Source organism: Oreochromis niloticus, linkage group LG23 (assembly GCF_001858045.2).
Source record: "Oreochromis niloticus isolate F11D_XX linkage group LG23, O_niloticus_UMD_NMBU, whole genome shotgun sequence".
NCBI lineage: Eukaryota > Metazoa > Chordata > Actinopteri > Cichliformes > Cichlidae > Oreochromis > Oreochromis niloticus.
The window spans coordinates 34,580,448-34,593,120 of record NC_031986.2 but is presented as its reverse complement, the minus strand read 5'-3'; the positions used below and the strand labels follow the sequence as shown (position 1 = coordinate 34,593,120).

Below are 12,673 nucleotides of genomic sequence, written 5' to 3'. Positions count from 1 at the left end.
AATAGGATTTGATGCCGCAGTGAGTCGTACTGTGGGAACCCACAGTTGGCTGGAAATTGAAAAAATAATAGTTGTGCCCTCCGGGGGGGTTAATGGCTCTCATGTGGGCAGGAATGCACGGTGAAGGGGTGGAGTAGTGAAAATAGTCTTTAATATTTAATGTTATAAATACAGGGTTGCAGTACTTTAAAGTAGGACTTGTTAAAATGTATCACAGGTCTCTTATTCCCCATCTCCAATAAAAGGGATTCTCATTTAGTGTTTTCCAGTTCAAACTTCTGTCCATTCATTCCCCGTCTTCCTCTCTCACCACCTCCTCTGTGTTTTGGCAGTGAAGGGAGCATTCAGCTGGATTGTTTGGGTGGGATCCAGGACAAGATTACAGTATGTGCCACAGACGACTCCTACCAGAAGGCCAAGGAAAGCATGGCCCAGGTTGAGGAGGAGACTCGCAGCAGGAGCGCCATCGTCATCAAGCCTGGGGGACGATACGTAGGTGAGAAAACGCGATACTGTGACACATGAATACCAACTGTTGGTCTGTCATTTTCAGAGTCTCCTACTCACACAGACTAGTAAGACTACCAGTGTTGAGCTTTTGGTTCGTGTGAAGCGATATTTCCCTGCAAACACCCACACTTGGCCCGTGCTCTGCTGGTGAATGGGTTCTCACTGGACCAGACGGCTTGTTTGAGCTTCCTCACTGTGGTTATCTGAATGAAGCGTTAACAGAAAGTGACCTGTGTCTGAACGGCAGTGTACTTTCACGGTAACAGCATGCGTGCTTGCGTGCGGCTCACACGCACCGATCCATTTCTCCTTGAATGTAATTTAAAAACACACAGAGGAGGAAATGCCCCCAGGCACATCCACGCACAACACATGCACTTCCTGAATCTCTGTTTTGGTATCAGACTCGCACCGCAGTGCCCTGAGTGTCAGTCGAAGCAGAAAGCCGCAGCGGCTCTGCCTCGCTGCCTACAAAGAAAGAAATCCAGTGTGAGCCTGTTCAGCATGAGGCTCTGAGTCAAGCACGCTCGGCCTGCGTGCTAGGAAGCAAACGGGGTTTTGGTCTGACGAGGTGATCCGAAAGCAAGGTGTCACTGGGAGATGGCGATCACCGCTGTTTGCTGGAAGTTTAGTGTTGCCGCACAGACTTGAACTTAAGATCATTTCACAATGCGTCACCTCTGAGTCATCTGCAAGCTCTCCCAGCCTTTAACAGCCACTGTGTCCAAAGATGCTGTGATGAAATTGCAGTTTTTGTTCTTAAGAAAATAAAATACACTGGCTGCCAACCAAAAAGCAACCTGATGACTCATTTTTTCTAACACGTGTTTATTTGTGATAAATTACAGCATAGCTCGCTAAATACCCCTTATAATTAAAATTATTATAATACGAGCGTCTCGTCATAACTCGTAAATAAACTGCAGACAGTTTTCCTAAGACGGCTCTTTGAAAGATCCGTTAAAATGTGTAACATCAGTCTGTGCGTTTTAACTCTTCTCAGGTAAGAAGGTTCAGATCCGGAAACCGGCACCTGGACTCTCAGACGTCGCCCCCTCACGGAGGACGTCTCGACCCGTCATCATCTCGAGCAGCACGCTGAAGAAGAGCGCAACTCAGCACAGGCCGCTCCGAGAGCGCCTCGTCCACCTGCTGGCCCTCAAGCCTTACAAGAAGCCCGAGCTGATCCTGAGGTTGCAGAAGGATGGCCTCTTGCCATTAGACAAAGACTCCCTGGATAGCCACCTGCAACAGGTCGCACACACACTCTCGGGCATCCATGTAGATTTCCTGATACTTTGATAGTAGCTGGGCTCACCTGAGACTTCTGCTCCTTTCATAGATTGCAAACCTGAATGGGAGAGAAAACACTTTCACATTAAAGGACTTTTTGTATAAGGAAATTCAGAAGGACTGGCCAGGCTACACAGAAGGAGACCAGCAGCTTCTCAAGAGAATTCTGTTCAGGTACGTCAGCAGTCTGCAGTTACAATAAATATGTGCATGTGTGTTCAATGAGATAGCATGCCAGCAGTTAGAAGGCTCTGATACTGTAGCAGTGTTCATTTGTACAGCAGCATTTCTGCTAGATCAGTAGATTTGTTTCATCTCACGTGTTGTGGCTTAAAAATCTTAAAAAGCACCTTGTTTGTATTTCTGGCAAGAGTTAAGCACCAGAGTGACGGTTATGAGTTTAAAGTCTTACGGCACACTGAAGTAATGTTTGATATCTATGCATGCTTATTTTTCTTTAATATTTTCCTCGTGTCGTTTATGAGACGTGACCGTTGCATGTATAAGGATATTTTTGGATTGAAAGTATTTTCTTTCTGGAGGTATGAATGTGCTCGACTTTCTCTGTGCCCCAGGAAGATTTCTGCATTCCACTGAATTTCCTCTTAGTGTTGTATTTGTTAACAGCGTGAGCTGCTGGCCTCCGTCCCGGTGGAAAAATCTGGTTTCTCATGGTCTGGGACGCCGAGGAAAAGCAAGCCAGTGAGGGAGCGAGCGCCCAACCGGCTATATATAGACCAGCAACATTCAGTCCTCAGTTTGTGTTTACGTAGTGGACTCCAGAATAGCTCCAATTACCCACAGTAACCTTAACTGTGCACACACCTGAAGGCAGCCAGGATATTAACACTGAGTGTTCATAATGCAACACCGTGCAACACGCAGTCTCGTGCACTGCAGCAGTTCTCCGGTTTTTGTCAGAAACTCTAGTCAGTATTTCGTGTGTGTGCGCTTGTATTTTCTTTTGAACATCCATACATGCTTGCTGCCCATTTGTGTGTCTTTACTGTACTTTGAGCTCTTTTTTGGGAGTTTATCAGCTGACTAGCAAACAGCCTCCCACCTAAATACCACCTCCCCCTCCGTGGCTCCTCCAGAGTTTGGAGCTAATGCAGTCAGTCACGCAGGAGTCGCACAGCAACATGAGTGAGGCGCACATGATGCAACAGTGTTCCAGCACATGCTGATCTGTGTGTGAAGTGGCACCTGTCCAAGGTTCAGCCCGCTGTCTCGCTGCACTCACTCCTGCCTGCCTTTGAGTGTCAGCTGCACACTCACTCTCTCACTCACTCACACACACGCGCCTTGATTTTTACAAGGGCGCGGCACTGACGAGACTTGGTGTACCTAACTGCCCCCTACTGATAAAGTCCTCCGCTGTGGCAGAAGCATCTCTGCACGTTTTTATGTGTCTTTATTTTTATGGCCATATGTGGTGTTTGTCCAGTGAATTCTGTTTTTACTGCTAGTGTTTAAGCCAGCGTTAGAGCTCTGCTCAGGTCAGCGGACTGAGGTTCTGCTTCAAAAAAGAAACTTTAAGGCCTGATTCATATATCTGTGGGGAATCCTTGTAGAGCCTGTGATGTATCCTACCTAAGTGGTCAACATTGTTGTCCTGTCCTGCTGTTATACGTGCGATGCCACTCGATAGGAACAAATAACATGCTGTGACTTTTTTCCCCTCCGTATATTGACACTGATGATTATTCCTTGTACTGAGGCGTTGATTGTTGTCCTCTCAATGTTAAACATAGCTGGAAATGCACAGGAGGAATCAGCAGGCCAATTGCAGTAGCCGTGGGCTGCTTCAAGCTAACGTGTAGTTACGCTTCTCAGGAAGTGTACGTCGTTGCATGTAGCTTACACCGTTTATCCTTGTTTATACCTGGCCATGCAATGATTCGTGGGTAATGGAGGCAGTTAGGATCGGCGTGTAAATGTTGCTCATTTGCCTTTAAATCACCACTCTGTTATTGTCGGAGCATGCAAAAGTAACCTCTTTATAAATGTAACCCGGCACAACAAGTGTCCATCCCCAAGTGAGCAGCAGCACCACTTTCTTTGTCACTTCAGAGTGTCGTGGCACTCTCTCGCTCATCGTGCACGAGCTGCTGCCAAAACCGTTCAGCCGTTAAATAAACACACTGCAGTGACTGAGAGATTAAAAAGCATTAAATGTTAAAAATGTGCACAGATTTTATTATTGAAACTTTGCCTTCTCTGTACATAATTAAATGCTGCTCTCAAGTACCTCCTCCTTCACTCAGTTGTCATAGCTACCCTCAGAGCTTCAGTGTGACTGTCTTTCTTCTTTGAAGTCCTCGTACATACAATTTGCTTGTCACAGAATAAATTGCAGCTAGATTTTTTTTTTTTCTTTTTTTTGCTGTGTATGCTTAGAAAAGGGGGTTTTAAGCTGTAAGGGTTTAAGTCATTTCAAAGACACTTTGAGCATGATTGCTTCAGACCTGAGAAGTGTGTTAGTGGTGTGGAAGTGTCTCGTCAAACGCTGAAGCTGAAAGAGATCACTTTCCTGCACTTTAAGCCCCTCATTGCTGCCAGTGCATATGTTGCTTTAACTCACCATGATAGTTGGACAGATAAGAGTTTTAATGCACTGCAGGTATGCATAAACTGTATTAAATTTTCTTGGCTCTATCTCTGTCTGTGTGCATGAACTCTCTTAGGAAACAAGCCCAGAACAGCTCTGCACCTCCGCCAGAGAGCCCACCGAAAGAGCTGGCCAGCAGCTCTCCATCTCAAGTGAGCCTCCTCTTCCTTTAACCCGTCTCTCACTTCCACACATTTTCCTAAAGCCTCATCTGCCATTTCCTTCTGCCTCCTCCTCCTCGTTACTGACTGAACATTTAATAACGAGTCTCTTCCTGTGATCAGACCACGATAAGTGGCTGGTTAAGACAGAGGAAGCTACATGTAAGAATAGAAATCCCCTGTTTGAGATACAGACCAGGCAGAAAAAAAAATTCAGTGTAAATACAAAGCGTAATGTGTAACCCAAACATGCTTAAGACTTTTGCATGTTTCCAGCAACCTTGTAGAAAGGCAGGAGGAATAGGGGTAAGATTATTTCCACCTAATGTGTGTACTGGAGCGTTTCTTTCCATTTCCACCAGTTTACCAAACACTGCAGCCTGACCCCCGGACTGTTGTTGTAGTAGTCTGGTGGTTTCTGGTATTTCCCAAGGAGGGTTTTTCTAAATCATCTGGCTGTCTGCAAAAGTATAAATGTTTCCTCTCAGTATCCTCCTCTGTGAATTTCCAAAATGCCTTTTGGAGTAAATGTTTTCTTAAGTGGTTGCTGCTGGTCAGAATTACTCATTAAGGGATATTAGAAGCTCCCCTAGAATCTTTAAATAAATATACACGTTTCCATGAATACTTAACTTTTGTTATTATACAAAATATCCTCTTGGGTATACTATATCTGCGTGAAATTGTGTTTTCCCGCCTCACTGCCTAAACAATTTTTTGATATTTTCATACTGCCTGTCCTGTTTGGTCTGTACAGATGTCTAAATTTACCATTATTTACACTTCCATTAAGCAGAGGGAGGAGAAGCGGCTCTGCTTTATTAATAGCTCCTTCCACTCAGCTGTTCTTGCCTCAGACACCTACTGTTTGCCCCTTCCTTTCCGCTCACTCCCTCTGTAAACACACACACACACACACACACACACACACACACACACACACACACACACACACACAGAGCCTAGTTTCAGTCGCTCAAGAGGACACCGCATTAACTGGCATTCATCTTTCAGAGCCGTACCCTCGCACTCGCCGCTTACCCTAACCCTGCCCATAACCTAATTGTAACCCTGACACTAAAGCCACATTTTGAGTCTGAAAAATGCCTTCAGATTCATTGGGACGAGTATTTTGTCCCTATAACGGGTTGTTAGTCCCCACAAGCATAGTAAACTTACAACTTTTGGTCCCCACAAAGATATGAATACACACACACAGGCCTCCGGGCTCCATTTTTAGCTGCATTGGTAAAAAGACAGAATCACAGCAGGTAATGCAGCATAAACCTGAGCTGGTCTGCTCTGAATCAGGGAGTGCTGCAGTACAATGGAAGGCCATATCCACACTGATGAACATGAAACTTAAAGTCTCGCCTCCTCCATCATGGCTAATCATAAAGAAGTCTTTTCATTCCGGCTGTCATCTCAGGAGACTTTTGATCTCAGGTGTCAAAGGTGCTTTGTGTGGTGAAGATTAGAAGAGCTTTGGAGGTTCAAGCTGAGCTCCTCACTGGCTCTTTGCCTTTGTTTCACACCACCAAGTCAGGAGAGCAAACAAAGTCATCGAGTCTGCCACTCCCAAAGTCTTCAGAGTGGACTGGGTCAAACAGGGCTGTCTGTAATCTAATCTCTGCTGTTGTGAAAAGGAAGCACAGTCATCATTGTGCCTTTGCTGCTAAGAGTGCTCTTCCTCTAATACTCGGTTGTCGAGTATGTCGTTTTCATTACGTTGCTTTCTGCTCTCTGAGTCTCTCCCCTGTCTGATTTCACCTGGAACACGATTTCATATCAAACGCTGTTTTAAGGTATGAAACTAAAACAGTTTTGTTTTTGCCAGAAACGGCCTGCTGCCGACTTCATCGACCCACTCGCCAACAAAAAGCCAAGGATATCGCACCTCGCTAGCAAGGCTGCAACACCCCCGGTTAATGGCAAGATCAGCTCTTCCAATGGCAGAGGCGATGCAGGCAGCGTGCAGTCGGGAGTGGCGGGTTCAGCGCCAGATGGCGGCACGCCGTCCGGCTCTCAGCAGCTGCCCATGCTCGACATCCCCCGTCCTTTTGAAGCATTGTCGGACGTCAGCAATGACTCCAGCAACAATGGACGCGACTGTGACTCTCAGGAATCGGCGGTGCCCGAGAGGTTCAGTCATCCGCCTTTGCTCCCTCAAACATCTTCCCCCAGACACACGGTCCTGGAGGCCCCGCGGGACAAGAGCTCTTCCTCCTTAAACACCAAGTCTAAAAAGAAGTCCAAAAAGCATAAAGACAAAGAGAAGAGCAAAGATAAAGAGAAGGTGAGGGAGAAGGAGCAAGAAAACGAGAGGAAAAGTCGTGACGAATGTGTGCCGGAGCCTAATAGAGCCTGTGAGACGAGCCTAGGAAACCTCAAAAGCAACAGTATTCCACACAGAAGCACAGGTGAGAGCGACACACGCGCGCACAAACAGTATTTTACTGCGTTAGGTGTGGATTTCTGAATAAAAGTACTACTTGATATTTGGATGCTCTCCAGTTAGTCATCACTGTGAGTAGGTGATGCATCATGTGACGAGTCCATTTCTTATCGAACAAACTGAGACCCCTGCTGTTCGAGTTTATGCCTCAAAGCACGCCTTTGAATTTCACTGGCAGAAAACAGATGATAGTTAAATACAAATAACAGTCATATTGATGTTTCTCTGCTTTTGCATCAGAGACCTGCACAGATGACACATTGAGATTATTCAAATGTGTGTCCTCGTTTCAGATCTTAATGGGATGTGCAACAGTACCAGTATTCCTTCATCTTCACCTGAAGTGGCAGACTATTTATTGTGAGTATTCAAGTTTTGACTAACTTCTTGTTAAACTCATCAGAATAAATGAGACGGCCTCCGCCGTGAGTCACACATGAGGAGAGGAGGTAGTTCACTGTCCCATCGGGTGGTTTAGACCCATCAACACTCGGGTGAGGAGATGTGACGTAAATACCAGAGGGATGAAGTGCAGGAGACGGGTGCGTGCTGGTGTTCAGAAAGCGCTCATTACTTTTTTGTCCTTTTGCCACCCGGCTCCATAGCTGTGGCTGAGACACAAAAATTATACTCCTCCTCACAGCCACAACTCAAACATGAACGCAGACGTGATGACACATATTTTGGGTTACGGTTTAAGTTGCACTTTTTGAAAACGTTATAATGGTCATTATGACAGAAAGGCTCAGGTTGTAGTGTTTGGCCCATGAGCCAGGCAGGGCTGGATGAGTTGAAGTGCTGAGCAGGTGCGGTTGTTTCGGTCGTCTCCGCTCGGCCCGCAGCATCAGACTTAAAAATCGATATTGATTCTTGATCCTTCTCCTCACAACTTGAACTCAATAGCTGAGGTGTCCTGTATGTGCACTGTGGGACCTTTTCTAAAAATCCTCTAATTACCGAGGCCAGCGAGGTTATATTTCTGGGTTCTGGTGAAGTTTGTGTGTCCTTCTGTCTGTAAACACAGTTTTGAAAGAATTCTTATAAAACGTTGGGGTCATGTTAACAATGCACTCAAATTTGGCTCGCATCAACTGAGATCTTCGAGGTCAACTCGATGATTTATTTGTGGAAAACTGACAAAAGCCTTATAACTGACTCTTCCAACTGTGCTGTGTGTTGTGTGTCATCTGATTTTTACTGCAGACAAAGTAAAAGTACATTTTAAAAAAACAAAGAAAATCCAAAGTAAATGCTGCCCAGACAGGGAGTGTCCTTGGTAGAGGTTTGGCTCTTCTTGTTCGGTAATATTTTTTCTGTATTCTTCTCCTTAGGAAATATACAGTGATCAGCTCTCCGGAGCAGCGTCAAAGGTATAAAAATGATTTCAACGCCGAGTACAGCGAGTACCGGGGACTACATGCTCGAATAGAGGGCATCACCCGGCAGTTCACGGTGCTTGATAATGAGCTGAAACAGCTCCAACACGGCACAGACAAGTACAAGGTAGACACCCCGAGAGAGACGCGAAAGATTACACGGCACCACAAGTAACCGTATAATAAACACGACGCTTTTAACTTTAATGTGAAAACGAATGACTTCAACACTTTCCTTCTTTTAACAGACGGTTCACAATCAAATACTTCAAGAGTATCGTAAAATAAAAAAGGTAGGTTGTGGCTCTGTGACTGACGCTGATGATGAAGTGTGAGCGGTTTATCAGATTCTGACGCTGTGCTTTTTCGTGTCCGTTGCAGACTAATCCAAACTACAGCCAAGAGAAGAACCGCTGTGAATATCTACACAACAAACTGGCGCACATTAAGAAACTCATTGCGGAGTACGATCAACAGCAACTTTAAAAGTGGTTATTAGACTCGGTTCCCTGTTATCTCTGGAAGCCGAGCAGATGGCGGAAAGCTCCAGATTCTGCTTGCGTGGGGAAAAAAGAAAAGAAGAAGAAAAAAATTGCCATGAAGGGAGTATTCCTCTCATCGGGGCCAAAGGCTCTAGTGGGAACTAAGCGGGACATGCTCTGTTTTTCTTTTGTTTTTTTCTTTTGTGAAGATGAGGCGATGTGAAGAGTTCAGAGATGTGAAAGTGTCAAACATGGAAACTTTGCCACGTTCTTGGGAGATTTCCAAATTCTTTTTCCTGCTTTGGGAACAGGAGGGACACGGAGATGAAAACTGCAGATTGAATGCCAAACGCAATTAATTTGTTTTTGAGTTGAGAAAAAATTAAACGAATGATGAAAAAGTTTTCCCCACTTAGTGAAAAATGAATGGTTGAGATGTGGAACCTATTTCTTTGTATTTATTTTGGATATTAAAATGGGGGATGAATTTGTTTTACACTCCTCTGTATCAGTACTTTAAAGCTTCTGTTCTCACATTTTGAATGTCTGCCAGTATTTTATCCAGAAGCTGCCTTGCCCGTCTGTCAGTCTTTTGGGATAACTTTATTCATCTCTTTTAAAGAGATGCAGATATTACTGTTGATTTGAAACCGGCGCGCACAATCACACACGGGTTTGCGCGTTCGGCTTTTCGTTTCTAAAATCATATGCACGCGTCTTAAAGGAGGGGGGCTCGGGTTTGCGGTCCTTCGGGACAGGCTCCCGAGCTCGGTTCCTGCGGTGGTCCTAAGTTGTGGTTCAGTTATTGCGTCAGTGAGGAAACTATTCTCTGCTATTAATGAATCGTCTTTCCCATTTATTACGGCTTTTGTAGCAACAGAATGTGTCCGAGTTTTCTGAGGAGCTTGGTGTCAGTGTTACTCTTCTTCGCACTACGGAAGATCCTTGAATTGTAAGCTGAAGCAGACGGGATGCAGACCCTACAGCCTTGTTCTTTTCATCTCCGGGATGTTTTGGAAGTTTCGGCTCTAACGTGCACCATTATCACTTTCAGTTGTGTTCAGATCACATTTACTTTTGTTTTTGTCTGCTAATCTTCCCGCATGCTAGTCCATCTGAGACGACTGTTAAGATGAAGCCATTTTTGTTCATCTTCCGAGTGGAGCCCGGTGGACCTCCTGCTCAGAGGAGGACCAGTTTTTGCCTTTTTCAAATGTGATGTCAAGTATTTACAGGGAGCGACCCAAAAAATCAGTTTCCCGGGTCGGCATCGAGTCGAGATGCCCGAGAAACTCCGAGCGCCGTCAGCAAGTGCGTTTCTTATATCGATCTTTTTACGTGAATATGGAGAATCTGCACTTTTTCTTCTGATCTTGCTGTTACCTGGGAGTTTTGTCCAATCGACACACTTCTTTGTCCATCCGAGTGCATGCTTTATGAATGAGTTACAATGAACAGTCTTTGTATCTTTACTTGAAGAAAAAAAAAAAACTGCCCAAGGATATTAAAATCCACGCTGAGGCCTAGTCCGACTGTATTATCATGTAATCGAGTAGACGTGACTCTGACCAGCATGTATACCAAAGTGCTTACTGAGTGGGATGACACAAAACGCTCTACCAAATGTTGGCAAAGGAACTTGCCACAGAATTCCCCGCTTCCAGTTCTCATTCTATTTGTCTATGATTTACCATCCAGTAGGAGGTTTTTCAGTGTTTCCCTGTGAGAGGGGTCAGAGCTTCGCACTGGACTTGTCAGGTTTCAGATTTTCATCTCGCTCCTAATGCAAACACTACATGAAGTTCAGAGCTTAGAAACGCGCTGCCAGGTTCAGACTGAGGCTGGATCTGGGACTCGGAAGTCTGTGAGGAGGAGTGTTTTGTTACTGGTATCAACACTCGGCATCACCCAGCGTTACACCTTTTAACAAAGACTTTCAGTCACTCTTACTGTATCTTGTTTTCTACAAAGATTCAGACATGATTACTGTATTTCCCTCTCTCTGGTCAAAATCCATTGTGAATGAGTTTATCAGTGAAAGTTATTTTGATCCAATGGAGAGCAAACTGTTTGGTAATGATATGCCAGCACATGAGTACCATGTACGAGTTGATTGTGCCAAAATGATCTGTTTGTATAGGTTGTGTTTTTTGTTTTGTTTTTTTCCCTTTTTCTTTTCCTTCAGTATATACATGCTGCTGTATAAGCAAAGAGGGCTTTGGAGGACAGTCGTGAAATGTTGGCGCTAAAACCCAAAGCACGCTTTTTGAAAACCATAAGGGACTGGGACTGAGATGATCTTTGTTTCAATAATAAAATTCTTTCAAACCTTTATTTGTGAAATTCTGAATCCGTTGTTGTTGCCCTTTATTGTAATGGTGCTACATTTCCTGCTGTTTCCACATGGGGTCAGGAATATTTAATCATACAGATGATGAAGTCATATATATTTTTTTTTTTTTTTTTTTTTTTTTTTTAAGCTTTCATACATGTTTATGGAAGCTCAAATTACTGAAACACTTTCTCTAATTAAGGAAATCCTCATTAATTTTTTATTTATTTATTTTTTGTAACGATTACTGAATCGACTGGTTTGTAATACAGCAGCTGTCCTTTGGATGGCAGCAGCCTCCCACTGTTGGGTTCCACAGCCTCCACACAGTCCTGGCATGCCTCGCCTTTGTCCATGAAGGCAGCAGATTAACTAGAAATATTTAGATCCATGCGGTGTCCCAGATTTCTTTGTTTCTCTTCGTCTGTAAACCCTTACGTGTGCTCGGCGACACCCTCTGGGATCCATTTGGTTGCAAGGGGCAGTAGTTAAAAGCTTCCACTTTGTAGTCTACGTGTGTGTTGTGTCTAATTGGCATCCCCTTATAGTTTGTGAATGTGTGTTTACTGACACTTAAACGTGGATCCCAAAAAGGCCTTGGCATGGCAGCGTGAGCAGAGGATGCTCCAGCCAGGCAGCGCAGGACGAGGCTCGCTGTAATCTGACACACTGTGAAAGATCCCAGAAATCTACATAGCGACTGCGTTCCAGTTGGCTGGGCTGAGCTGTGCCTGAGCCTCGCTGCGCATGGCTCTCATCCCAAAGCTGGCCTCAGTGCTGCTGAGGGAGCTGGAGGGGAGGGGGGGGCCCTGGTCAGAGAGTTCACTGTGGCAAGCTGCCATCTCCCCCTCTCCTCAACATACAGCAGCATATACACAAACATGTTTACACACAGAGGTCTCCCCTCCCTCCTCTCTCTGTGCTGAAAACTGCAGAGGGATCTGCTTCTATTCAGATTCTGTGCTAACAGAGCGAGCTAGTGCTTTCACGTGAAAATGTAGGCCGTAGTTGAAATAAAGGGCTGACATTTATTGAAGGTAATTGGCATTGAACTCGAGGGCATGACATAATCGATTAATTTTAAAGGCTTTATTATGCTCTCCTTACTGTTGCAGTGGTGGATGCTAATATTAGAGGGGGCCAGAGTTTCAAAGACAGATAATTCATTTGAGCCAGCAGTTCCACCGTCACACTGCTCTGACCATCTTTTTCTGCTCTGTGTGATGTCATTGAGTTGTCTTTTATCCTGTCTTCCTTCTCTCACCCCAACCGGTCGCAGCAGATGGCCGTCCCTCCTTGAGCCTGGTTCTGTCGGGGATTTCTTCCTCTTTAAAAGGGAGTTTTTCCTTCCCACTGTTGCCAAAGTGCTTGCTCATAGGGGTTCATATGATTGTTGGGTTTTTCTCTGTATTATTGTAGGGTCTACCTTACAATATAAAGCGCCTTGAGGCGA

General features: G+C 44.9%; 1 protein-coding gene across 2 annotated transcripts in view; it reads left to right on the top strand.

The window, feature by feature from the left end:
• The window catches only part of ell (elongation factor RNA polymerase II), a 34,528-nt gene extending 23,306 nt beyond the window's left edge, over nucleotides 1–11,222 (top strand). For both annotated transcript variants that reach the window (XM_013275090.3, XM_019351724.2), the window contains 9 exons: nucleotides 333–496; nucleotides 1,514–1,764; nucleotides 1,853–1,977; nucleotides 4,491–4,566; nucleotides 6,413–6,995; nucleotides 7,324–7,390; nucleotides 8,362–8,533; nucleotides 8,655–8,699; nucleotides 8,788–11,222. In XM_013275090.3, coding sequence (XP_013130544.1) covers nucleotides 333–496; nucleotides 1,514–1,764; nucleotides 1,853–1,977; nucleotides 4,491–4,566; nucleotides 6,413–6,995; nucleotides 7,324–7,390; nucleotides 8,362–8,533; nucleotides 8,655–8,699; nucleotides 8,788–8,892 — 1,588 coding nt within the window. In that variant the 3' untranslated portion in view covers nucleotides 8,893–11,222. The remainder of the gene's footprint in view (nucleotides 1–332; nucleotides 497–1,513; nucleotides 1,765–1,852; nucleotides 1,978–4,490; nucleotides 4,567–6,412; nucleotides 6,996–7,323; nucleotides 7,391–8,361; nucleotides 8,534–8,654; nucleotides 8,700–8,787) is intronic.
• Nucleotides 11,223–12,673: the final 1,451 nt, after the last annotated feature.